This window comes from Grus americana, chromosome 1, assembly GCF_028858705.1.
Source record: "Grus americana isolate bGruAme1 chromosome 1, bGruAme1.mat, whole genome shotgun sequence".
Lineage (NCBI taxonomy): Eukaryota > Metazoa > Chordata > Aves > Gruiformes > Gruidae > Grus > Grus americana.
In genome coordinates this window covers 147,968,620-147,991,716 of record NC_072852.1, presented here as the reverse complement: position 1 = coordinate 147,991,716, position 23,097 = coordinate 147,968,620, and the positions used below count along the sequence as shown (strand labels likewise).

The following is a 23,097-nucleotide window of genomic DNA, read 5'->3' as shown; positions in this document are numbered from 1 at the left end:
GAGGGTCCAGAGAGCCACCAGGCCCCTCAGCTCTGGGTCCTGCTTGGGCCAGGGTTTGTCTGGTGCCCTGGGATTCTGGCTGGGAGGGAGGGAGTGGTGTGGGAACGCTCCCAGGACCTGCGGCTCCGAGGAAGACTCTGTGTCCCGGCTGCCTGGAGCCGCAGATCCCGGGAGCCTCAGCAGTGGATCCCTGATGCTGACAGGGACATAAATTTTGCTGTGCAGCTGCAGGCTCCCAGAAGAGTTTGATTCAGGAAATGCCATCTGCTGGTATTGTGGAAACAGTAAAATTTTTCTACGCTTTTCTTTTTTAATTTGGCCTGAAATAGTAAGTTATTTCATAAAAGAAATCTTTTTTTTTTTCCTTCAACCTTCAGAAGAAAGAATGGGTGCATTATTTTAAAAGAAACTATTGGCAATTGTGTAACTTTTTTTTTCCAAATAAACTTGACGGTTACTATAGTACGCCGGCATCTAGCAGCATTCACGAACTCTGTACGTCCTCAAGCTCTCTCCATCCACCTTTTGTGACTAATTTTTTTTCACCACAACACAAACAGCGGCGTGGAACGACTCGATATCACAGTGCTTATAGCAACCCTGTAGTGTTTTAGGCTGCAGCCGAATATTCGCTTTTTCTTCCCGCTTCCACACGTACCCAAAGTTGGAGTCAGCCAGCTGACGCCACGGTGTGAGGTTTGAGTCCGTCTAGCCTTGCCCTGGGACCGGCCATGGGTCGGGCGCGGAGCCGGGAGCTGTGGGGCTGTGCTGCCGTGTCCCCGGGTGGGGTGAGCTTGGATGGAGGCCCCTGGGCACCGCTCCAGCTACGGCATCTTGTCTGGCTGCTTCGTCTCCCTATAGATAAACCTGTTACGCTATAGTCTCATAAATAGTGCTCTCTTTAGCAAAGCTGTTGGTTTTTTATTTACCCCCTTTTTCTTTCTCTCTCTGTTAACTAAATGTTCCTTGCCAGTTACTCATTAAGATGGGCCACACCTTATGCTTTCTGATTGAGACTCACTGAACAAGAGGTACAAGCTGTGAATAAATGTAGCTTTTTCTGGTTTGCCATGGGGTTGGTTTTTTACAGTAGCTTGTAATCTTCCCTTACATTGTGAGAGCCTTTGGACTTTGCTTCCGGAGGACTGGCAGCCTTTGCCACACCGTTGTGGTCTGCAGTGGCTTTTTTTTTGTGTGTGTGTCAAACTTTTTGCAGTGGACACAAGATCCCAAAAAAGAGCCGATGAAGCTGTTCTCTGAGCCGGCTGAATGTGCAAACCGTGCTGAATTGTGTGCTGAAAAGCGCTGGGGAGCGCCGGCGTGGCTGCAACGTGCAGTAGTGAACAGAAGCAGGAAGCTGGCTTGCCTGCCCCTAATCTTGCACTGCTTCCTTTCCCCCGTGCTGCCAAATAAATACCCCACCCTGCACTCTGCCTGGCTGCCGAGGCACCTTCCTCTGCTTACTGCCTCCACCTCCCTCGGCGTATTCTGCACAAGTACCCTGCACCAGATACCGTGGTGGAAATACAGAGTAGGCGTTCATATTTAATACAAACAGAAGACATAGACTGTTTAAATGGTAGCTAAATTAAATGATTTCATATTTGAGCATCTACTGAAAGAAAACAAAAGCTTGCTTCTGAAGATTTTAGGTTAATTATTTTCAATTTCATTTAACTTGCAGTCTTTTGAAGAGTTATCAGCTAGAGCTGCGGATCACTGCAGCAGTCCGCGTGTGTAATAGTTAAAAAAACAAACCAAGACAAAACCAGACAAACAACCCCCACAGAACCTCATAGTATGAACTAGCTTTTGCAGAGCTCCTTATTTTAGGTGTAGCCTTTAGCCATCACTGTCTGGGACCAGTGGGGCGGCATCACCCCTGGTATGTCGTTCTGCAATTAGCGTGTCTGGCATCAGTCCATGCTACGGCCCAAAAAGGCAGCAGTCCTTGCTGCTGCTTTCTTTCTCATCCCTTGTCCTGGCACTCACGTTTGCATGGCTGTACAGCGAACCAGCTGAGGGGAAACCGATCCTCTTTAAACCTTTTTAATTTACTTGTTTTTATTGAATTAGCTTTCAGTCAATTGATTGCTTGCTCCAGTTCTCTGTGCAACCACGCGAACCTGGTTTGCTGCACCAGTGCTAGCATCAGCTCAAGGGAGGGGAGGAGGCGGGAGGGGGACGTGATCTTGGGCTGTCCCTCCTGGTAGGTGCTTGAACTTAATGGATGGTGGCACCTGCAGCGGTTATGTGCTTATTCTGCGTGTCCATGCATGCACGCGTGTGTGCCTAGGCTTCGTATGGGTAATGTGATCTTACTGAGGATGCGTTTAGGAGGCTCATGCTGAAGTGAGGTGCAAACGGTGAAGCCAAAGCAGGCTGGAGAGAGCAGGAGAGGTGTGGAGATGAGCCCTGTGTAAGGATGTGCAGGAGGTGGCGCTTGCAGGAAAAGTGTTGAGTTGAAGAGATGAAGTTTAAAATCTGTAGAAATGAGAGCAGTGTCTCTCGGCACACCTTGGAGCCTTTTAAAAGTTTAATCCCAGTTATGACAGTTTTAACGAGCTCACGTTTGGGTCAGGGTTACTGTACTTAGCTGCCACCGTCCAGCAGCCAGCTTACAGCCCTCTAGAGGCCTTTCGCAGCACATGAAGGTCAAGAGTGACCAAGAGAAAATCGCACTTACATATCATCTCCTAAGATGAGATAACTGCTTCAGTAGACAAAGGCGGAGCGTTGTTTGGGGCTTAGCGTGTTTTTGCAAGACTGCTGACGCAGCCTGCCACAGCATCCTCCTGGCCGAGCTGGGGAGAGGTGGAGAACTGGCTGGACCATCAGGGACACGGGGTGGTGGTTAATGGCTTGAGGGCTACCAGTGGCATTGCTGAGATGTTGGTAATGGGTCTGACGCAGTTCAACACCTTATTAACAACCTCCATGAGCGGGTAGAGCGCGCTGTCAGCAAGTTTGTCCATAACACCAAACTGGGGGAGGAAGAAGTGGTTGATGTGCTGGAGGGCAGGGCTGCCATTCAGACCAACAACCTGGGGCATGGGCTGACCAGTCTTGCCTACTTCAGCAAAGGCGAGCGCGCCTGGGACAGAATAACCCCGTGCAACAGGACGGGCTGGGCCAGACAGCAGCCCTGCAGAAAAGACCTGGAGATCCTGGTGGACAAGCTCAACATGGATCAGCCAAAGTTTTTCTGTGGTTCTGTGACATTTTACGCTGGAGGAAGATTTCCATTTTAAAATGTGTTATAGAGACCTTAGGAAAGAATGGAATAATAATGCTTGAGGTGTTCGTAATCAATACAAACGGAACGGTTCATGAACGTGTGGGTACTGAGGCAATGTGTGCAATTGTGAGAGGTTTGCCTGCCCAAAGGAGGGCAAGGTACACAGGTGGCAAGTGGATATGAAATGCGAAGACTCGCATACTTTTTTCTTAACAAGTGGTTTATGGGAAGTGTTTTAGCTGACGTCCTGCATTGGAGATTTCTGCATATGCTATTTTCTTTTAAGCGAAGGCACGCTGGGGGGGAGGGCTTTTTGCTTTCTGAAGTGTCCTGTAAGCCAGGTAAGGGACAGAGCAGGTGGCATCCTGTGTGTTAATATGAAACCTGTCCTGCTAGATAAAACACAGAGGTTGCTTCCAGGTTGGGAAGTATATATTTTAGGAAGGGCTGAAGGAAGGACTTGTCTTTTTTCCATTATAAGAGAGTATAAATGTAACCGCTGTGCAGCGGTGCTTTTTAGGTTACTCTGGCTGGAAATTAGGTTACTGTATTTAACATGTACCAGTGCTTATTTTAATGGAGCTCCTTGTAATCTTCTTTGTTTTCCAGCCTCTTGCAAGTGTTCACTCATAGCACAGCGAGCAGAACTCTGTACGTCGATGAAAAACTACCAGCAAGCTCTCCATGATGCAGACGTCCTCTGCCGAAACAAACCCCACTGGCCTGCGGTACGGCGCTTGCATATCATAAAGTCCAAAATGAAAACTGCTTGTTCTTGGGGCTTCTCTCTGTGGTGGGGACAGAGCTGCTGAGGATGTTGTTGGAAGAACGTCGTAGCATTAACAGGGTTGGGAATGTCTACTGAAAGCTAAGTTCTTCATAGGACAAGTCTTGGAAGATGCTAAGCATGTCTCCAGCCAGTGGGATTTCAGTGGTGGGCAGCTGGTGATGTGATTTTCTTTGTGCTGGTGCCTGTCGATGTGTTAGGGCTCATGCTCCTGCCTGGCAGCTGAATTGGGTCCCTCAGGCTCCAGCAGCCCGGGATGGCCCTGTGGTTCCCTTTGGGATGGTATGTCCCAGGCAGCGGGTGACTTTGCTGGCCTGCTGGCCAGCGTGTCTTTCTGAGGAGTATCCTAGACTATATTTTGGTATTTCCCTCCCCTGTAATACTAAGAGTTCGTATCTCTGATTCCTACCTGTGTCATGGTGATTCATAAGAGGGGGCTGGGATTTCTTTTCATAACGAAAGGAGGTGCTACAAGGAGCACTGGTCGTGGGTAGTCTGAAGCAAGCATCAGAAATGATGTTATGAGAGAGAAATGGATGAAGCACGTGGTGCCCATCGTTACCGCTGGCCGCCTGAGGACAGACTGGGTGTCTGAAGGCTCGCCCCACCTAGGATTACACCTCTGATTGGTCCCTTACCCATCAGTAGCAAAACTGCAGCACAGGTTTGACCAGATAAAGCCCCCAGGTGCTACTTGGAGAAGAGGGTAGCATGGGGAATTGGGGAAGGATTTTAGGTAGAACTTCCCTGCAAAGTCTAAGGAGGTGTAGCATGAACCCCTCGGCCGCCTGCCTCAGCACAGGGGGACTGCAGCTAGCTCTGTTTCCAGCTGGGGAAGACGTGGGGTGAGCAGAGAGGTGCTGTCTGAAGCATCTATTTTCTGATAAGTTAGATACTTGTCTCTGAAGGCTATCTGTCTCATCATCCATTAAAACCTTTCTTATTTGAAGGCAGTTCATAATCTTCCCCCCGCCTCCAATTTGTCTTTCTGTCTAGGATCATTTCTTGTCAAGTCAGGAATCCATCTCGGGTGGCATTGGCTGGGTTTCTGTGCGGAGGGAGAAGGATGGATTATGCACGTTCAAATGTTTTCTTGAAGTGTCTTCTCTGTTTGCCTTGAATCCATGGAAATGTGATGTGTGTCAGTCGTAGGCGGATAAAGATTTTGTTAATCAAATCTCTGAAGAATGTTAACTGAAAATGAAATTTGTCATCATGGCATAACCAGCAGTGTCACAGACGCACTTCACTTGTGTGCTTGCGTGTGTGTGTGTGAGAACTTCCACGTAAGCTGTGCTGATCCAGAATCCATGTTCTCCAGGAATTCTGGGCATCTGATTTGTTTTGTATCTTTCAGCATCTCATCCAGGAGCAGAGATTAGCTCAAACATGAGCTGTGTAGTTAAAAAAATAAAAAAAAGACTGTAAAATTAAACTCATTCTGGGAGTAGTTCCTGGGAGGCAAACTTTCTACCAGTACCTACCTTTTGGCTTATTGATGACTGAAATGTAATAGCTCACTGAGTTAACTGGTGAAGCTCTTGGGTCCACTGTAGTCATTAGAGCAATAGATAAGTTTTTGTGAAAATGAGGTCCTCAGACACTCTGAGGCGGGGAGAAGTTTCCAGTTGTACTTTTCATGTGGCAGATAGAAGCAGATGCCCTCCTGCCTGGATCCTGCCTGCTGCATGAGGTCCTGCCTGGACCTTACCCTTCAATCTGATGCTTGTCAGGGCCATGTGAAAATAGGAAAGGGAAGGTGGCCGTGGTAATCTCTGAAGTGTAGGGGCCTCTAGTCCCCGGGCTTAACTTCTGGTGTTGGATCTTTACGTATTTTGTCTGTAGACAGCCCAGCTCAGGAAAGCTGAGCAAGCTTTCCCTTGCATTCAGGAAAAGAAAAATGTATCTCACCTTGAGAGATTGGCGTGTACCGAGTCTTTCTGTTCGGGTCACCAAATGACACACGTTAATTAACCTGTCCTACACAGTGCCTGTTACTTGCTTTTGGTACAAGCCACCTTCTTCCTGACAGTAGAAGCTTGAAGGGCTATATTGAAAGAGTGAGGGACGTACCTACTCGGGAAGGTGATGTGATACCAGGTCTTTTGGCATTAGTATGAAGAATAGGAAAGTGTATTTGCTTATCTAACCAGTCTCTTGGACTAGTGAAACTGCACTTTCAGCACAGCCTAGAGATACTCATGTAGATCAGAGGTGGACTTGCAGAGCACGTTTCTGTCTAAGAAACAAGAAGCAAATGTTTAAATGCACACTTAGTTTATTTTCATCGTTAAGGAAGTAATTTCTGCAGTCAGATTTGAACTGCAAATTGGTATCCATGGGGAAATTCGGAGATGAGGCATTCCTCTCTGGCTAGTAGTAGGAAGTAAAGTAGGACTTGTCCCCAGGCTGACTACCATACCTGTTGGCCATGGATCTGTTACTCTAGTATGTGGGAGAGGTAGGGTGGGCTAAAATGTTTCAGGTTAAGCATTGGGAAATTGCCCTAAATTCATAATGTTGTTGGTCTTATCAAGCCAAATAAGAGGTGAAAAATCATCTCTGTCCTGGTAAGACACTCAGCAGAAGTGAGAGTGGCCTGAACCTACAATCTTTTGCTCCCTCAGCTGCCACCTCCAGCCTGCCACATGCCTCCGCTTTTCCCATGCAGCTTCATTACGGCTAAGGTCGCCTTGGTACGTGAGACTGTTCTCTGGGGTATTGAGCCTGGTGGGATAAGTAGTAGTCTCGATCCCTGGGGAGACAAATACCCCTCCTCATTCTGCATCAGGTCTCCCCAAGGAAAGGACCAGTGGGTTCCTGGGAGATCCTCTTTCAGCAAGAGGGACTGACTTTCCTTTGGTTGTTACCCAAAACGTGTGTTACTCTTCACCTGCAGAATGATGTGAACTTCCAGGTTCGTTTGCTGGTGTCTTGCTGCCACTTCAGAAACGATCTCTAGATTTGTACGTTTCCTTTGTGTGAACAGGGCCATTATGTGAAAGCAAAAGCTCTTTCTGGATTGGAAAGGACTGAGGAAGCATTGAAGGAGTTTCTCTACTGTGTTGCCTTAAATCCTGAATGGAGCTCAATGAAGAAAGAAGCCCAAAAGGTATAAAATGTATTTACTGGCTACTTCTTGGCCATCACGCTGCTCTTACTCCTGCAGCTGAGTAAAGTTCTTGTTATTTCAGGTGATAGTAAACAACCAAAGGATAATTTGATTTAGTAGATTTTCCAGTAAACCTTATTAGTATTATACTGTGCGAGGCACCTCTTGGGTTTTGTTGATGCCTCAACCAGAAGGATTGCATATTTTTGGATTCCACTGCAAACCTGTAGGTCTGGCTGCCACCATTTGTAGATTACACTCGCAGCGTGTCAGTTGGATTTGAGTACACCTGGATTTCGTCAGCTCGAGGCCCCTAATTTTAGTGCCCATCAGAAAAGCACTTTGAAGTGGGAAGTGGCAGGGGGTTGAGAAGGGAAGCTGCTCTGTCCTGGAAAAATGCTGCAGTCTCCATAGCAGTTTGTATAATTTCCCATAAGGGACACACTTACTGCTAACCAGCTATTGTCAGGTTCTCCGTGACGATCCATCCAGGCAGCTTTTTAAAAAAATGGGGATTTGGCAAGGCGCTTGGTGGGGACTGATGAGAGGAGGAACAGGCTCTACACAGCTTTTAGCTAGGGTTGGAATCTGCTTGAGGGTGGGAGAGATGAATGCAGAGCATGAGGAGAGCTGAAACACATCTCTGTCAACAGATTTTGATAGGAGGGCATGGTCTGAAGACTTCTGGAGACAGGGGTCTGAGAGTCAGAGTGGAGATGGGTAGGGGCAGGAGAAGCGCACAACATACTGCTGCCCTGGGTGCTCCTGGGGTGGAGAGGCCTTCAGGGAGGGAGGTAGACACCAGAAAAGCACCTTGGGATGTGTCTGTGGTTGTGGTGGGACTGCCATTCAGGTTTTCTGTGGGCATTGGGGAACGCAGGATGTCTTGGTTGCTGCAAGCTTCTTGGCATCCGAAGCTGTGAGGTTTGTGTATCTGTGTTGGTACAAACATAAATATCTATGTCGTAATTAATTTTTTCTTTTTTTTCTCTTTCTAATTGACTAGATAATGTGTGAGATGTTTTTCCCAGCCTTTGAAAATGTGCATGATAGTCTAACAGCACCTTTCTCTAGTCGAACATCCCATACAAGATTGAAACCTGCATTTCTGAGTAGCATAAACACACAGTCAGCTGCGGAAGATAGCTCTGTTGCTGGGTCCTCAAAGGTAAAGTAAAAAGCGTTCAACACAAAAGTAACAGAAGGATCTGTCTGATGTGTGTGACGTTGTCTTTGTCTGCACTCATGTCGGGACTTGCTTTCATGGTAAGCCTGGTTTCTCCATTGCTGTTGGAACTCTTGTTGGGATGTACTTCCTCAGAAAAATAAGAGAACACTCAGAAAACAGTGTGATGCCTTCATGTGGGGATCGATTATATTTGTGGGTGTTTTTTCCACTCAGGATTTTAGTTTGACAGGAACATAGTTTCTAGAGACAGGAGCTGCAGGGAGAGAAGTTGCCCTCTTTCATGCAACTGGAGAGTGGCCACCCTTGATATGGACCTTTCTCCCTTGCTAAGCTCATTGATCTATTGCTGATGTATACAACTAATGGGGGGGGGGGGGGAAGGCAAAAATGTCTTATGCTTTATATAACTGTTCTTAATTTTTTTAGGATACTGTGTTCAGGTTAACAAAAACCCCGTCCCAAGAATCTGACGTATTTAGAAGCACTGATTCTGCTGTTTCCCATCATGTTCTGGATCTCTATTTTGAAGATAACAAGAAGTCTTTGGGAGCTATTCTCTCCAGTTTACCTGGGGTTGGCTTAAAAAGAAAGCTGTCCAGTGATATGAGGGATTTACAGAGCTTGGATGTCCCCAATAAGATTCCTAAAAAAGGTTTGTGTTGTGGCTTAGAAAGGGAATTTCTTTTGCACATACTTAAAAATGATAAACTACCTTTTTCCTCCTCCGTTTTTATAGGTGTCAATGAAACATTCCCTTCAGGGATTGGAATAATATTTTGTTGTCTGGTGTGTCTGTTTCTGCTGTAACAGCCTATTTACTTTATTCCAGAGCAGTTTCAGTTGGTTCAATGAACGCTGTATTTTTCTTTCTCAAATGGGCCATTTCCAACACGTAATCCACTAAACAGTTTAGTCTTTGTGTTGCTGGTGCCATTCCCATTTTCTAGGTTTCAGAGGTATAGCTGAGCTTCATTGTCCTTCTATATGAAGGAAAGATGCAGTAAGCCTGGAAAACTAATCTTTAACTGGCATCAGAAACAGTCACGTGCGACTTTACATGAAATTTTCCAAGCAAACAAAGAAGCCTTTTGAAGGGTAATAAGCCCCCCCAGTTTTCTGTCACTTGATAGCTGTGCTTACAGTTGGTATGCTTCTCAAGCTTCTAACAAAGCCCTCCAAAGTGTTTTTAGTACCCTGGAATAAAAACGCTGAAGGCAATATATTGCACCGAGTAGTGAAATAATTGGTTAAAAGAGGCTTTTAAAATGCTGCTATACTAGTGTGCGTTTTTTCCCTTAAAGGGGGAAAAAACCCCCCAAACTCAACAAACCAACACCTCCTTGACAAATCTGACTTTTGCCTTGAATTATTAAAAGACTCGGAGTGCCGCTGCCTGCCTGCCACCTCTGCAAACGATGAATGTAGGCCGGTTTCTGATCACGCTGCTGTGAAGGGAAAAAACCCCATACTTGTCTGTGAACTGCAGACTTCAGTAAATAAATTGTGAAATCTGACCCGCCTGTATCTTCCCAGCGAAGGCCAGAGATCGCGTTTTTACCCGTAACCATTAATTTCTGGTCTGTGCTAGATCCCGATGCCGTGTTACTATTTGCAGAATGAACAGTTAGGTTCTTGCTATTACTAAATGCTAACATGCGAGATGTAGGTTAAAGATAACGCTGTTTTTCTTTGTAGGCCGCACAACACCAGTGCCCTCTCCCCTATCCCATCTGTGCTCGAGATAAACCAGATGCTGAGCATAAGTTATCCTTTAACAAAACATCCTAGTGTTTTAACCTAACATAAAAAGCTGAGCGTTTGTTTTTAATGGGCAAGAATTCGGTTAATAAAAAGGACGCGGAGGGCAGCATTCGTGGCTCTGTCGCAACTCTCGCTGAGCAACAAAGATGCAGATTGTAAAAGAAGTTGCAGAATCTGCTTGGATAAATGTCATAAGCAGCTGGAGCTGATAGCTCTTCAGCTTAAATGCTGCTGCTGTGAAGTTTGAAGCCCGTACCCTTTAAGCGTGTTAACTACAGGGATACATACCAGCCCCAAAACACCAGGCTGGGCAGAATTTTAAGTGAAGGGTTTTGTCTCCATGTTTGCAGAGTGCTGAGCTAGTGAAATCAGCATTAGCTAATGCAACTCCCGTAGTCCTTAAACTTTAAGCTGTCTGAAATGTGGGATTTCCACAGCAGCCTAGTCTAGAAGAGTGTAAGCTTTTTTTAATACTTGTAAGAAAAAATACCCCTGCTGAGAAATCTATAATAAACACTGATGAAATAGCTTGTGTGTAAACAAATTAAATTCTGGACTTAATGTACTTTAAAACATCTGGCCTGGCTGATGTGGGAGTGGTGATGGTGGTGGGAAAGCAAATGCAGAGTGTTTTAAAAGCTAGACTTAAAAAAACCCCAAAACACACCAAACAAACCAACAACCATTTTTGGGAGAGTAAATCATGGGTATTCAGCTCTAAAGTGCTTTCTCTGGCCATAGACATCATCCTCTGTTCTCCAAAAGATTTCCTGCCAGAAAGTCTAAAACTTGAAAAATATGTTTCTTTGGAACAAAACTTCAAAAGAGAAAAGAGAAATTAGGATCTTTATGGAAAAACAACTTAAACGGTATTTGAAACTGCAGTAATACTTAAATATTTACTGTAATCATCTTCTTAACTATACTTAGATGCAGATGTTTTACCTGAAAACACCGTCATCGCTTCAGGAGAGGTACCAACAACTCTGGTGGATGCGTCGGACTTTGAGTGTTCCCTCTGCATGAGGTACGACTGGATTGACCTTGGATTAAGATCGGAAAGCTTTTCTAGCTTCGGAAAAAAAATTTTCATGGTGTCAGAAGGAAAACCTGCCAAAGACTGTCTAAATCATTACTCTGTTCCTTTTTCCTGAACCTTGCATCTGGTGAATCTTTACAGATGTGGTTTTCTCCATTATGCATGGTTTTCTCCATTGTTTACCACTTCTAATAATGAAAACTTTTTTTATATCCTTAGATTATACTGTCACCTGTGATTTATACAAAAGCAGGAAAGGAAGAGGTGGCTAGATCTAGTCACATCTTTCCACAGTTTGGGAATCTGCATTATTTATGTTGGCAGCTTAGCTATTTTGTTCCGTGTTTTTGTGTGCAGGTTGTTCTACGAACCTGTTACCACTCCCTGTGGACACACCTTTTGCCTCAAATGCCTTGAGCGTTGCCTTGACCATAATCCACATTGCCCACTCTGCAAAGAAAAGCTGTCAGAAGTAAGTATGTCCTTGCCCTAATTAACGACAACAACAAAAAACCAAACAAAAAAAGCAAAAAAGCTGTGTTCTGAAAGCACGTGTGCGGGGATTTTCTGTGCTCTGCTCACAGAGCAGAACAACGCAGTGTAGTACCCACAGCATCCAGCTGTGCACAGACCTCATGTGCTCCAGAATATATTTTGTCATTCCTTGGAAGACACGTGGTTTGCTGGTGCTGAAAGGAATTGAGGATTCCAGTGTCACGTCAGGCTCGTGCCTGGGGGATCCCAACCTTAGTCCTGTTCCTCCCACCTCTCCAGTCTGCGTATCTGTCTGCGGTGAACGAGGAGTGGTCGCTCCTTGGCCCAAACTTCTGCTCCAGCAGATGCAACGTGTCTCGTACGCGGAGTACTTCTTGGGGAGCAGTAACCTGGCAGCTCTAGGTGAAAATAATGTACGGATCTTCCGCAAAAGCGAGGAGGGACTGCCTTTTCTTGGTGGTAGTACAGCTTCTGCCAAAAAAGGGGCACGGGGTTATAGTTAAATGGGCACTGGAGTGAACCTCATATCCTAAAGTGGAAGTTTTGGTACCTGAAGGCTGGAAAGGAGGAGGAACCGGTACCTGAACTAACATGCTGCTTGGCCTTAGGAAAGGGGATGGGTTGGGAGGAAGAGATGTTACCTGACTTCTCGTTATCAGACTTAGGAGTTGACTCTTCCTTGCAGTTTCTGGCAAGCAGAACTTACAAGAAGACCGTCCTTACAGAAGAACTGATAGTCCGTTACTTGCCAGAGGAATTATCTGAAAGGAAGAAAGTTTATGAGGAAGAAATGAAGGAATTGTCAAAGTAGGCTCTCATTTTACTACTGACAGCTGTTATAAAAATCTATTTTTAATCTAAATTACTTGAAGAAGCTTCATTTGCTTATGAAAATGCACAAAATGAATGAATTTGTAGATGAACCTGCCAGATGTTTTGTATTTTCGACATGTTTGTTGCAGATAAACAAGAAACAATATGCTTGGGTGGTAGAGAGGCACAACAGTATTCTTAAAGATAATTGCTTTTTCCTCTGAAACAATGTAATAGCTTTAAAAGTTACAATGGGGATTTTCTGGGAGTAGAAGTCCAATTATAAGTGGGTTATACTTCAGGTCAGGAGAAGTTCAAGGGTTCAGTGTAGTCAGTGACTTGTGGATCTTATGCTACAACTCAGCTAAAAAGAAAAATAGAACACACAATTAAGCCTGAAAAAATAATATGAGGATTTGTGGGCTTCTTCAATATTAAAGGGCTTTATTGAGCTTGGGAATTCTCTCCCACCTTGCTTTGAATGTGTTTAGTTCTTAGGTACTATGTTACTATAAAAAGTTATCATCAGAGTCTTATTACTTGTATTTAAGTATTGATACACACATGTTTGGGAATTTGGTTATTATTTCCTGACTTTTCCTCTGTGAAAGTAAATTAGAGGGATTGTTTCTTTAATTTACTAACAGAAAGAGTCCTGAAATGTGTTTGTCTTGAAAAAATGGCAAACTTTGACCAGATGTACATTTAAAAAGAATGAGTCTAAAGAAACCACTAGACTCAGTGTCGTATTGAAAGTTTATGCTGAATATAGCAGTATCTGGAAAAAAGCTGACTTCTTTTTTTTTAAATTATCTTGCAGTTTGAATAAAGATGTTCCCATCTTCGTATGTACCATGGCCTTCCCTACCATCCCTTGCCCACTCCATGTCTTTGAACCTCGTTACCGTCTAATGATAAGAAGATGCATGGAAACTGGTACCAAGCAGTTTGGCATGTGCTTAGCTGATGAATTAAAAGGGTAAGGAAATGAGCTGAGACTGTACCGTTGTTGCAGAGGCTGTTGTGACGCTAACGGAGTACTACAGCGCAGTATACTTGTCTCCCCAAACCACTGTGGTTCCTTCCAGTCCTGTATGAACCAGTACAGCAGTGACTGGCTTTTCAGTTTCATATATTAAAAATTCCTTTTGACACAAAGATGTAATTTTTATTGCTCCCCTGTTGGATGGCTAGCAAGAATACAACTCATCCTGCTACTACAGGCTCCAAAAATAGCACTTAATTGTCTGTGTGGTTGGAAAGGTCTCTAGCCTGTTTGTTCTAGTGAAAGCTGACTGTCTGGATGAGGTTGTTCCTCTGTCTGCTCAGTTTTAAAAAACAAAAAAAGTATTAAAAAAAATATCCAAACCTCGCATAGTTTTCCTGCATAGGTGGGATCATTTGAATGAGACAAAGTATACCCTTGGCTGAGAAGACTGTTCTGCTGCTGAATGTTGAATTTTGATGTTCGTCTTTACTGCTGTGTTGCAATGTCTAAACTATCTGCAGTGAGTGGGTTACACCTTTAATTCATTTTTATGAATTCTGACACTGATGTGTTTCCAGCTCCCTATCCGGAGACTGAATACTAATCATTAGATGAAAACCTACAGGTTTTTAAGTCCTTTATAGATAATAGTTTTTTGGCCAAAGGGGATAAGAAGACACTCGTTTAAGCAGAGCTTAAGAAAGGTCTGCCTTACAAGATGTAATAGATAGTTGCTGACTTCAGAAGATGCATTGGGGTGATACAGACCATAGAATGCATGACCAGTGTGGGAACTTTTAAGGACACATTAGACAGGCATCCTCAGGAGCAGAATTTTTGTAGGTAATCATTACTGGAACTGAAAGGAGGGCACATGTACTGGGACTTGGCAGCCTTTTCTTGTCCAGCTCAGGTTTTTTGTTTTGTTTTGTTTTTTCCCTCCCAGACTGGATGGTAAGGTGGCAGTAAGAATACAGGAGCTGCTACAGCTTCCAGTTGGCTCTGGCTGTACTTCATGCCCTTCGGCGTGCTGTCAGCGCTGCGCTCGGTGGAGTTCAGGCTCCAACAGCTGACGCTCCACGGTCTCTTCCAGGCCTTTTATCAATTTTCTGGAAGCAAATACTTGTAAGAGTTGGAATAAAATGACCCTAGGATATCAGTCATAACTCCCCTTACGTCTGTGAAGGCTTGTGGAAGAGTCAAACTTATTTAGAGTGAGGTCTAATACAGAGGGCCAAGGGGTTACAATCCCCAAAACACAAGACTTGGTTTATTAAAGGGTATTTTAAAATGCAACCAGTATGGTTAGATTTTTGTCCTGTCTGTTTTGAGTTACTGAAGTAATTGAAAGTGCAGGAAACCTGCATCTGTAGACACCTGGCAGGCTGTTGTAGCTTCTTACACAAATAAAGAAGTTCTTGTATTCAAAATTGCGAAATCAACTGGGAATACAAAAAGTGGGGAAACTTGTCTTGCCTCATCTACTAAGGCATGGATACATGCCTCCCTTGAAAAACACAGTGACAAGACATGTTCAATTCATTACCTTCCTCTGTTTTATTTCTTCATTCTAAGTTAAAACTGGGAGAAGAATATAAACTTTTAACATGTTAGTACATTTTATACCCATCTCCAGCTGCCTTATTGTCTCTCTCTGATTAAAGTCACTTTCTGTCCAAAAGTAACTTCTCAAAGAATAACAAAAAGGAAAAAAATCATCACTTTTACTTCTAGATTAATTTCTAAATTCACTATGAATGTCACTAAAATCATTAATTTTAAACACTGTTGAAACGGCTACATAACAGTCATTTTGTCTAATGTTGCTATAATAAACTTGCTTTTCACTATCCCACTGGTAGAGCACCAGGGCGTAGCTGCGTGGAGCTGTGCTCTTCGTGCTCTCCCTCAGTCTGTTCTGTATGATGGACGGGAGAGAGCGGTTGTTCACAGTGGTGAGCTTTTTCTTTTCCCCCTCCCAAACCCATGATTTCTGGTAGAGTAGAAACAGGAGTCATTTCCCCACAATGTTGCCGTTCCTTCGTCACTCCAATGTAAGAAACGGCCGAGCCCTGATAAAATAGGCGTTTTCCTGATGAAACATTTATCAGACTCTGCAGGGATTTGGTATCTTGAGATGAAACTAGATACAGTGCCTTCTCCTGCTTAGCAGTAGGCTGAGGTGCAGAGCTGCAAATGCTGGCAGATCAGCGTATCGTGGGGAAGAGTCATTGTGCAATCACCCTCTCTAGTGAGCTCACTACAGCACAAATGTAGAGTAGGTAAGCTTGATAATTTAAAGTAAAAAATTTGTTGCATGCTTGTTTCCAGGACGTGATTAAAACCTGTGCCTACTTTAAATATATACAAATATGCTTTTGTAAAGAGGGTTGGGGGTGTTTGGTTTGGTTTGGTTTTTTGGGTTGTTTTTTTTTAATTTAAAGGAAACAAGTGCAAGAAAAATCTTGCTATGTAGAAGCCTTTTCCTTCTAAAGCCTGTAATCCTCTGCTTATACCTCAGAGTAGGGGGGGGGATAGTGCTCCCAGCCCTGCATTTGATCCTCGGTTTCTAGACTTCCTTATGGTATCTTTACCCATCTTGTTGTCTTTGCAAACCAGGCGAATTTGCCACCAGCAGCTGGCAACTCCCAGCATGAAACATGCTCCCTTTAGTTTCCTGTCCCTTCCCAACCCTCCCACCCCACAAATACACTCCAAAAATGCTGCTGCCCTGGACCTCAGAGGGCGGGCAGAAAGGGTGGGGGTTGTGTGGCTTGTGTGAATAAGCAGAAATGTATTGTCACCAAAGCAGGATCCTCTTTCAAATAAGAAGTGGTGAATTAGGCCCAGTATTTGTCCTGATGTGTATAAACACTTGTTGATGACTTCCACTTTTATGCCCTTCTGTCATTTCAGATTTGCAGATCATGGCTGTATATTAGAGATCAGGGACGTAAAGTTTTTTCCTGATGGGCGCTCAGTTGTTGATACAGTTGGTGTCCGTCGTTTTAGGGTCTTAAGCCATGGCCAGCGAGATGGATATAACACAGCAAACATCGAGTATCTTGAAGATAAAAAGGTGATCTATGGTGCAAAGTTATTCATACCCATGTATTGCTGGATTCACTTAAATAGCCTTTCCTTGTTGCATTTCAAGCTAGCTGTGCATTATTTTTAAACCAATATCATTATAAATACTAAAGCTCTATTTTGAAAACCATGGAACAAACTTTGTCTCTTCCTTCCCTTTCTTTCTTTCTGCCCTTATAATTATCTCTGCTTGAAGTGTTGCACTCCCTTCATAGATCTCAAAGTAGCTTCTGAGACTCAGGTGCTGAGGTGTGTCATGACGTGTAGGTGAGGCCAGAGTAATTTTTTTAAAACTGGTATGGACTCAAAACCCTTCTAAGAGCACGTGCCCCTGTTGGTAGAGAACTGACTCTTCTCTTCTTGCACTGAACAGACAGTTGGCACATTTTGTATGACCTCCAAGCTCTCATTTACAGAACAGGTCCTCAAACAAGTGTGGGAGTCCACTCTTAAAAAGAGATCTTAGTGGCAGGTAGTTAACCATATGCCTGTACAAGCATCCATCAGAGCTGGCTGAGAGCAGAGAATCGCAAGGAGGGGAGTAGTTTTTAAAAACAAGTCCCCTTATAAAACATGCATCAGGTGAGGTGCTTGTGATGGGTGTTGGCCAAAGGGTGGATTTTTGGCCATGCTTAACGATGACTTCCTGGATCATCTTCAGAGCATGTCTGTAAAACCCTGATCACTCTTAACATTGAGTTTAGTAGTAATCTCATGCCAATTGATGAAGTCCAGTCTGGTCATACAGCTCTTCAGTGTGCTCTCATAGCTGAAGTGCATGTCCGTAAAGCCTTAGTAGGGCTTCTCTCACTTGTGCAGGATGATGCAGTTGTTCGCTAGGGCAGGGAAGGCAGATTGTGTGGAGGTGCCTCCCCTTGTGAAAGGCTGGAGTAGGTAGTCTGCTCAGAGTGAGGGTTCTGCTGTCTATAAGTCCCCAGTGAAGGGTGGTGGAACACGGGTTTCCAGGCATTGTTTGTAGACAGTGCTGGAGACCCACCTCTTCATAATTAGAGTGAGATTTACCTTGTCTCACTTGAGAGGGTGACATCTGTGTTCAGCACCCTATGTTCATGTTATGTCTGATGGTGAGAAGTCTCAGTCCAAAGCTGCCTGTTTTACCTGCTCTTAGATACCTACCTTAAGATGAGATTAATGGCCCTCTAGAATTGTTTCTCCTCAACTGTGAAGGGCATCCAGAGCAGCTAGCTCAGATGTGCATCTGAGTAGCACAGGCGAATCACACCATTGGTGTGTACAGATTACAGGGAAAAACCCACCAACAGCCCCAAACCAAAAAAAAAAACAAATCACCAATTTCTAGTGGTTTTTGTTTATGATTTTTTCCTTTTCCCTAATAGCTAATAGTTAGGCCTGTGCAACTAAAACACTCTGCCTCAGTGAGGGTGTTTTTGGTTTTTTTTTTTTTACACGGCCGTTCCTGATATTGGGAAAGCATCCACTTCCCCTGCTTCCTGCCTGCTCAGGTGTCTGCCCTCCTCCTCCTTGGCTGTCCTCCCATGGCCTTAACACTTCTATAAAACACTGCTGGTCTCTAGGTGCCGTAGACCCTCTGTGCTTGGTGGCAGTATGTTTCTTTTGTTTTGCTAGACGATATACCAATGTTCAGAGGTCCTTCTGTGACAGGGACTCGAGGTTGTGGGTTTGAGATGATTAATATGATGTCCCAGGATTAGAGAGCAGATTATTCTGTTGTGCCAGCATTTAGGAATGGATATTAATGAGGCAGTAACTTGCTGCAAGAAATGTCATTTCAGAACACCTAGGGGAGGGTAAAAAGACTCCAGCATCACAGGTTTGAAATCTGAGACTTGGGTACAGCTTGCTTAGATAAGGACATTTGAACAGCTGTAGTCACTGCATTATTTTGCTTCACTTGCTTCTGGGGAAGCATATAAACTCCACGGTATCAAACCTGTTTTGTTCCATCTCCCTTCTTTTAACGATAAGGTTGAAGGACCGGAATATGAAGAACTTGTCCGCCTTCATGATTCAGTTTATGATCAAGCTGTTGCCTGGTTTACTTCTCTTAAAGACAATATGAAAGTGCAAATTCTCAATCATTTTGGCTCCATGCCAGGAAAGGAACCGGAGCCACAGGTAATAAAACCTTCCTATTTATGCAGCATTATTCTATGCAGAATTTTTACACAAGACTATTTTCTGATAGGTTTTTGCTGTGGTTTTGTACACTCTATTATTTACCCAATTTTGGTCTATTAGCATGAAGCATGGAAACAATCAATGGAAAAACAATATATGAGTGTAAGTTGGTACCTGAAGAGATCAGTCTTAATGGTGTAAATAGATAATGAGAGCACCTGAAATTAAGGGTTGTAGCTTGAACTGTTTTGTGGTGACTTTCTTAGCACATAGAAGGTGGGAAGGAAGGTGGTGTTTTTCATGGGGCAGTGCTGGCGAATACTTGATTGCGTGTCTTTCCATCCTTTTGCAGAGCAACCCCAGTGGTCCTGCCTGGTACTGGTGGCTCTTGGCAGTGTTGCCTCTGGAAAACAGAGCTCAGCTGGCGATACTGGCTATGACCTCCCTTAAAGATCGTCTTATTGCCATCAGACGCGTATTGATATTTGTGACTCGCAAAAGACCCAGATAACATGGACTTCAGTTGTGAGTGGGCACCGAAAACATCTCATGACAGGTCGTTCTGGGGGAGGGCAAAGGGGGAGGGGTTGTTTTGGGGGTTTTTTTTAAAAGATTCCTTCAAAAAGGAACAGCCCTTTCTGACTGTGTCCGGCATCCATCGATTGCATCGGTTTGTTATCCTGGGTATTCACCAAACCTTGCACTCTCTCCTGTTGTCCTGGTGAAATCTGAGCCTCTACAAAGCTGTGCTACAGTTCAGAGTGTAGCTGATAGATGTGGATAATTGCTTCAAAGTACTACGATAGAGTTGATGTTTCTAGCCTGCAAGAGAGTTAAGTACTAGAGTAGCACCATTGGCCTGCATGTGATTTGGATTTCCACTTGGTAGGAAAAGGAAACTGGACAGTGGATTGAAGAGGTGTTTCCTAGACTTTCTTGAAGGTAGTGAACAGAAGAGGAGTTACGCTGCCCGGCAGAAGTATGCGTGAAGACTATAACCAACAGTATGGTCTGTTAGTGAATCGGTAGGCAGTCTGTCATACACCCACATCTCTCTCTCTTCAGCAAATAGCAGTCTGTGAGGAAAACAAAATAAAAAATTAAGCTGTTTGTGGTCAAGGCATCGGAGGATATTTATCTGAAAGAATAATAGCTACTGAATAAGTACACTATTTAGTAGCCTTAGGTAATCCCTCATGTTGTGATTTATGTGTTGTAGTGGATTGAGTATGTACAAAATGTTTGGAAAGGCGTACTTTGGTTTATTTGAGAAGAAAAAGCAAAGTAATCCTAGCTGGTCTTATCACTAAATTCAAATCAAACCGGCTCCCTAAAGTATGATAAACGCTGCTGTGAAATAAGGATTTCACCCCAAGTACGAGGGAGGCATGCTGCAGTTTACTCTGAACGCTTGCTCTGCGAGCGGGACCGACGAGGATGAAGCGAAGGGAGGTTTCCATCTCCCTCCTGCCTGCAGTGTCGTGTCAACCTCCCGTTACGTTGGGGTGATCTCTACTGAACGTGTTTCAAACCGAAAGTATTGTAGTTTAGTACCAGTTGTTGTACGTGATGGAAATCAGTCCACAGTAACACCGTGAAAAGGAGGCACAAACCGAACCTATAAAGGCAAGTCTCAATGCAAGCTTAAGTCAGGTGTTAACCTTCATTTGTCTCTTTTTGATTATTTTTTTAATGTATTGTTTTGTTAATATCTAACTTTGATAGCTATTAAATTGATCACTTGTCAGTCAAATGATCAATGTTTGCTCAGCTGCCAATGAAATAACTACCAGTGTTACCAATTCAATTGGCATAGTTTCCTATAAGTAGAACTGATACTACCAACAGGAAGAAAAAAGTTGACTTGAATCTCCGTGTGCTGCAAGCATAGCATGACCAATGTAAAGACTTGTTCATGTGCAGAAGTCTGGTAAGAAGAAATGGCTGTTTACCTAAATGGTCAAAGTGCCTGGTTTCTTTTTTTAGTTCTTTTGTCCTTATTTGTCAATGAAGATGTATTTAAACTTTTTTTTTTCACTTTGCACATGAATTCTGGAAGAAGACTGCATTAAAATGCAGTGATTGAGATATATAACCTGCTCTCTTTGGGTATTGTAGTTATAACCTGTGTGGTCTGGGAAACAAAAATACAGAGGTTTTTTTCCTTTTGGCAAATGGCTACCACAAATGGTTTCTGTAACATACCCTGAATGTACTGTAACTGCCTCTACCTTGAACACGCCTTTACTATTTAAATAGTTTGTAAGTAAATTCTCTGAATTGTGAAGTGCATAACTTACAACCAATGATGTCATAACCTCTACAGTAGCCTTCTGCAAGTTCTGCTACCATCACCAAAATACTCAAAATTCAAGTTGAATGCATTTCCTCCAGGATTTGAAGATGACAAAGTCACTGAAGTATAAAGGAATTGTTCTATATGTGGGGGAGGAAATGTCAGAAGTCAGTAGGTCTTCAGCCCGCTGTCAGCTGAGCTACTGAAGGGTGGTTTCGCAAACTAATTCTCAGACCAGATGGACTGTATTCGATCTCGCAATCCTTTCTGTTCAGCTTCCTGTTCTTCCCGTCCCTTTCCATGCCGTGTGTTTCTTCTGGACTCACTCATCTCGCCCCTTCGTGTGTGTCTAGCCTAGTTTGGAGTATTACTAGTTTAGCTGTGAGGGGACGCCGATGGTATTTGTATATTGCTGGTCCCTGTGCTTAATTTTACATATAGGAATGCATTTAAGGAAAAAAAAATATCAAGGTGCTAGTTAGTGTCTTCTTGGCTTTGCCTCAGTAACTAATGTGAATATTCTTCTTTGCAAAAGTGATTTTTCAAGGTATCTACTTTTGAGGTACTTCTGAGAGGAAACCCTACGGAACAAGAGAGGTTGTTTACTGCTGTTCTGTAATGTATAAAGACACATTTTACATGGAAAGTGACATTACTGTGTTCATGAAGGCCTGCATAATTAATGGAATGATAGTTATTGAAGAGAAAGCTGAACTGTAGAGGGATTTTTTTTTAGTCAAGGTTTAAAGCGGTTTGTGAATATTTCAGTGACTGATGTTTTGGATAAATGATAACACCATAGGAATTGTCTGTATATGGATGCAAATAATCATATTAGCAGCCCAAAGCTGACACTTCTTCCAAAACATTGAATGCTGATCAAATAGCAAAGCTTTAATAAATAAAAAATAAAAATCACCACTGCCCTGTGGTACTTGCTTTCTAAGGGAAAGTACCGATTTCATTGTTACCAAATTATCTCTGCCATATAATCTCTACAGCATCCAGTAGTACCTCATGGGAAAAGCTAGCTATCTCATTTCTCTCCAGAGGAAGTGTCCACGTTATGGCCGATCCATGCTTAGGTGTAACTTGTCGCCAAGGTACACGTGGAAGCATTGGAGCTGATGAGCTCCTGGAAGAGATAGACAGGATTCGTTGCCTTTCTAGCTCATTACACTTTTCTTGCTTGCTGTCCAAGCAAGGATGCTGGGATATATGATGAGTCTTTTCACTGTGGTGAATGTGGCCCTTCTTTATACATCGTAAAGAGGCCAAAAAAAAAAAAAAATCCCTCTACCTCTACACCTGTTGTTCACCTGTAAAGCTTCAAGCTACAAAAATGATATATATATATTTTAACCTTTTTTTGTCTTTCAGAAGCATACTAATTGTTTGCCACTGAGGCCTTTTATCTACTGTATTTTAATATGTTCATTTGATAGTCATCAAGATCTCTTTGTACTTCTAACCTGTAGATCTTGTCATGTTTCTTACTGCTCCTTTTTCCTCGTTCTCCAGTCCACTTTTAAATTGATTAATAGAAAGCTGTACACTCTCTATTCCTATTACATTTTACACTAGTGGAACTGGTATTTTGGTAGCGCCTTAATTTTGCAGTTGTGAAATGATTGTATCAACTCTTATCTGGGGCTTCTGACCAGATTTAAACGAGTATGTTTAATGTAGATAAACTTGAAACCATTTTTTACTGTTTTAAAGCTAGTTATGAAATGGAGTGTGTACATATGTATAAATATAAATTATTAATCTGCACCTTTTTGTATCTAGTAAATACAGGAGAAGTTCATGTCCTAACCACATTTGGCACTTCTTGTTGCATAAGCAAAGCCAAAACTTTTTTTAAAAATTGCAATGTTCATTTCATGTATATTTGCAATATTCATGGGAAATGTATTTAATTTATGTGATATTTGGAATAAAACAGATTGAATTTATAAGAGCGTGAGTTGATGGGAAAGTTTTATCGCTCTGTGAGGGCCGAGAGCTAGCGCTGCGGTAAATACGGTTTGAACAGAAACGAGCTGCTGCTGTGCTGCTGTCAGAAGTGGGGTGATAGTTTGATTTCCCCGACAGGAGCCCAAGGGATGAGAATTGGCTTCACGAGGTTTTATTAAGCAAATGCAATCCCAGAAGCAGTGGTTAGA

General features: G+C 43.3%; 1 protein-coding gene across 1 annotated transcript in view; it reads left to right on the top strand.

The window, feature by feature from the left end:
* Window positions 1-22,890, top strand: part of LONRF2 (LON peptidase N-terminal domain and ring finger 2) — a 35,320-nt gene extending 12,430 nt beyond the window's left edge. Inside the window, exons 2-12 of the mRNA XM_054813678.1 lie at window positions 3,848-3,966; window positions 7,015-7,137; window positions 8,144-8,305; window positions 8,753-8,978; window positions 11,018-11,114; window positions 11,484-11,598; window positions 12,307-12,428; window positions 13,255-13,413; window positions 16,339-16,501; window positions 18,481-18,630; window positions 18,986-22,890. Of these exons, the coding sequence (XP_054669653.1) occupies window positions 3,848-3,966; window positions 7,015-7,137; window positions 8,144-8,305; window positions 8,753-8,978; window positions 11,018-11,114; window positions 11,484-11,598; window positions 12,307-12,428; window positions 13,255-13,413; window positions 16,339-16,501; window positions 18,481-18,630; window positions 18,986-19,144 (1,595 nt within the window). The 3' untranslated portion in view covers window positions 19,145-22,890. The remainder of the gene's footprint in view (window positions 1-3,847; window positions 3,967-7,014; window positions 7,138-8,143; window positions 8,306-8,752; window positions 8,979-11,017; window positions 11,115-11,483; window positions 11,599-12,306; window positions 12,429-13,254; window positions 13,414-16,338; window positions 16,502-18,480; window positions 18,631-18,985) is intronic.
* The last annotated feature ends 207 nt before the right edge of the window (window positions 22,891-23,097 follow it).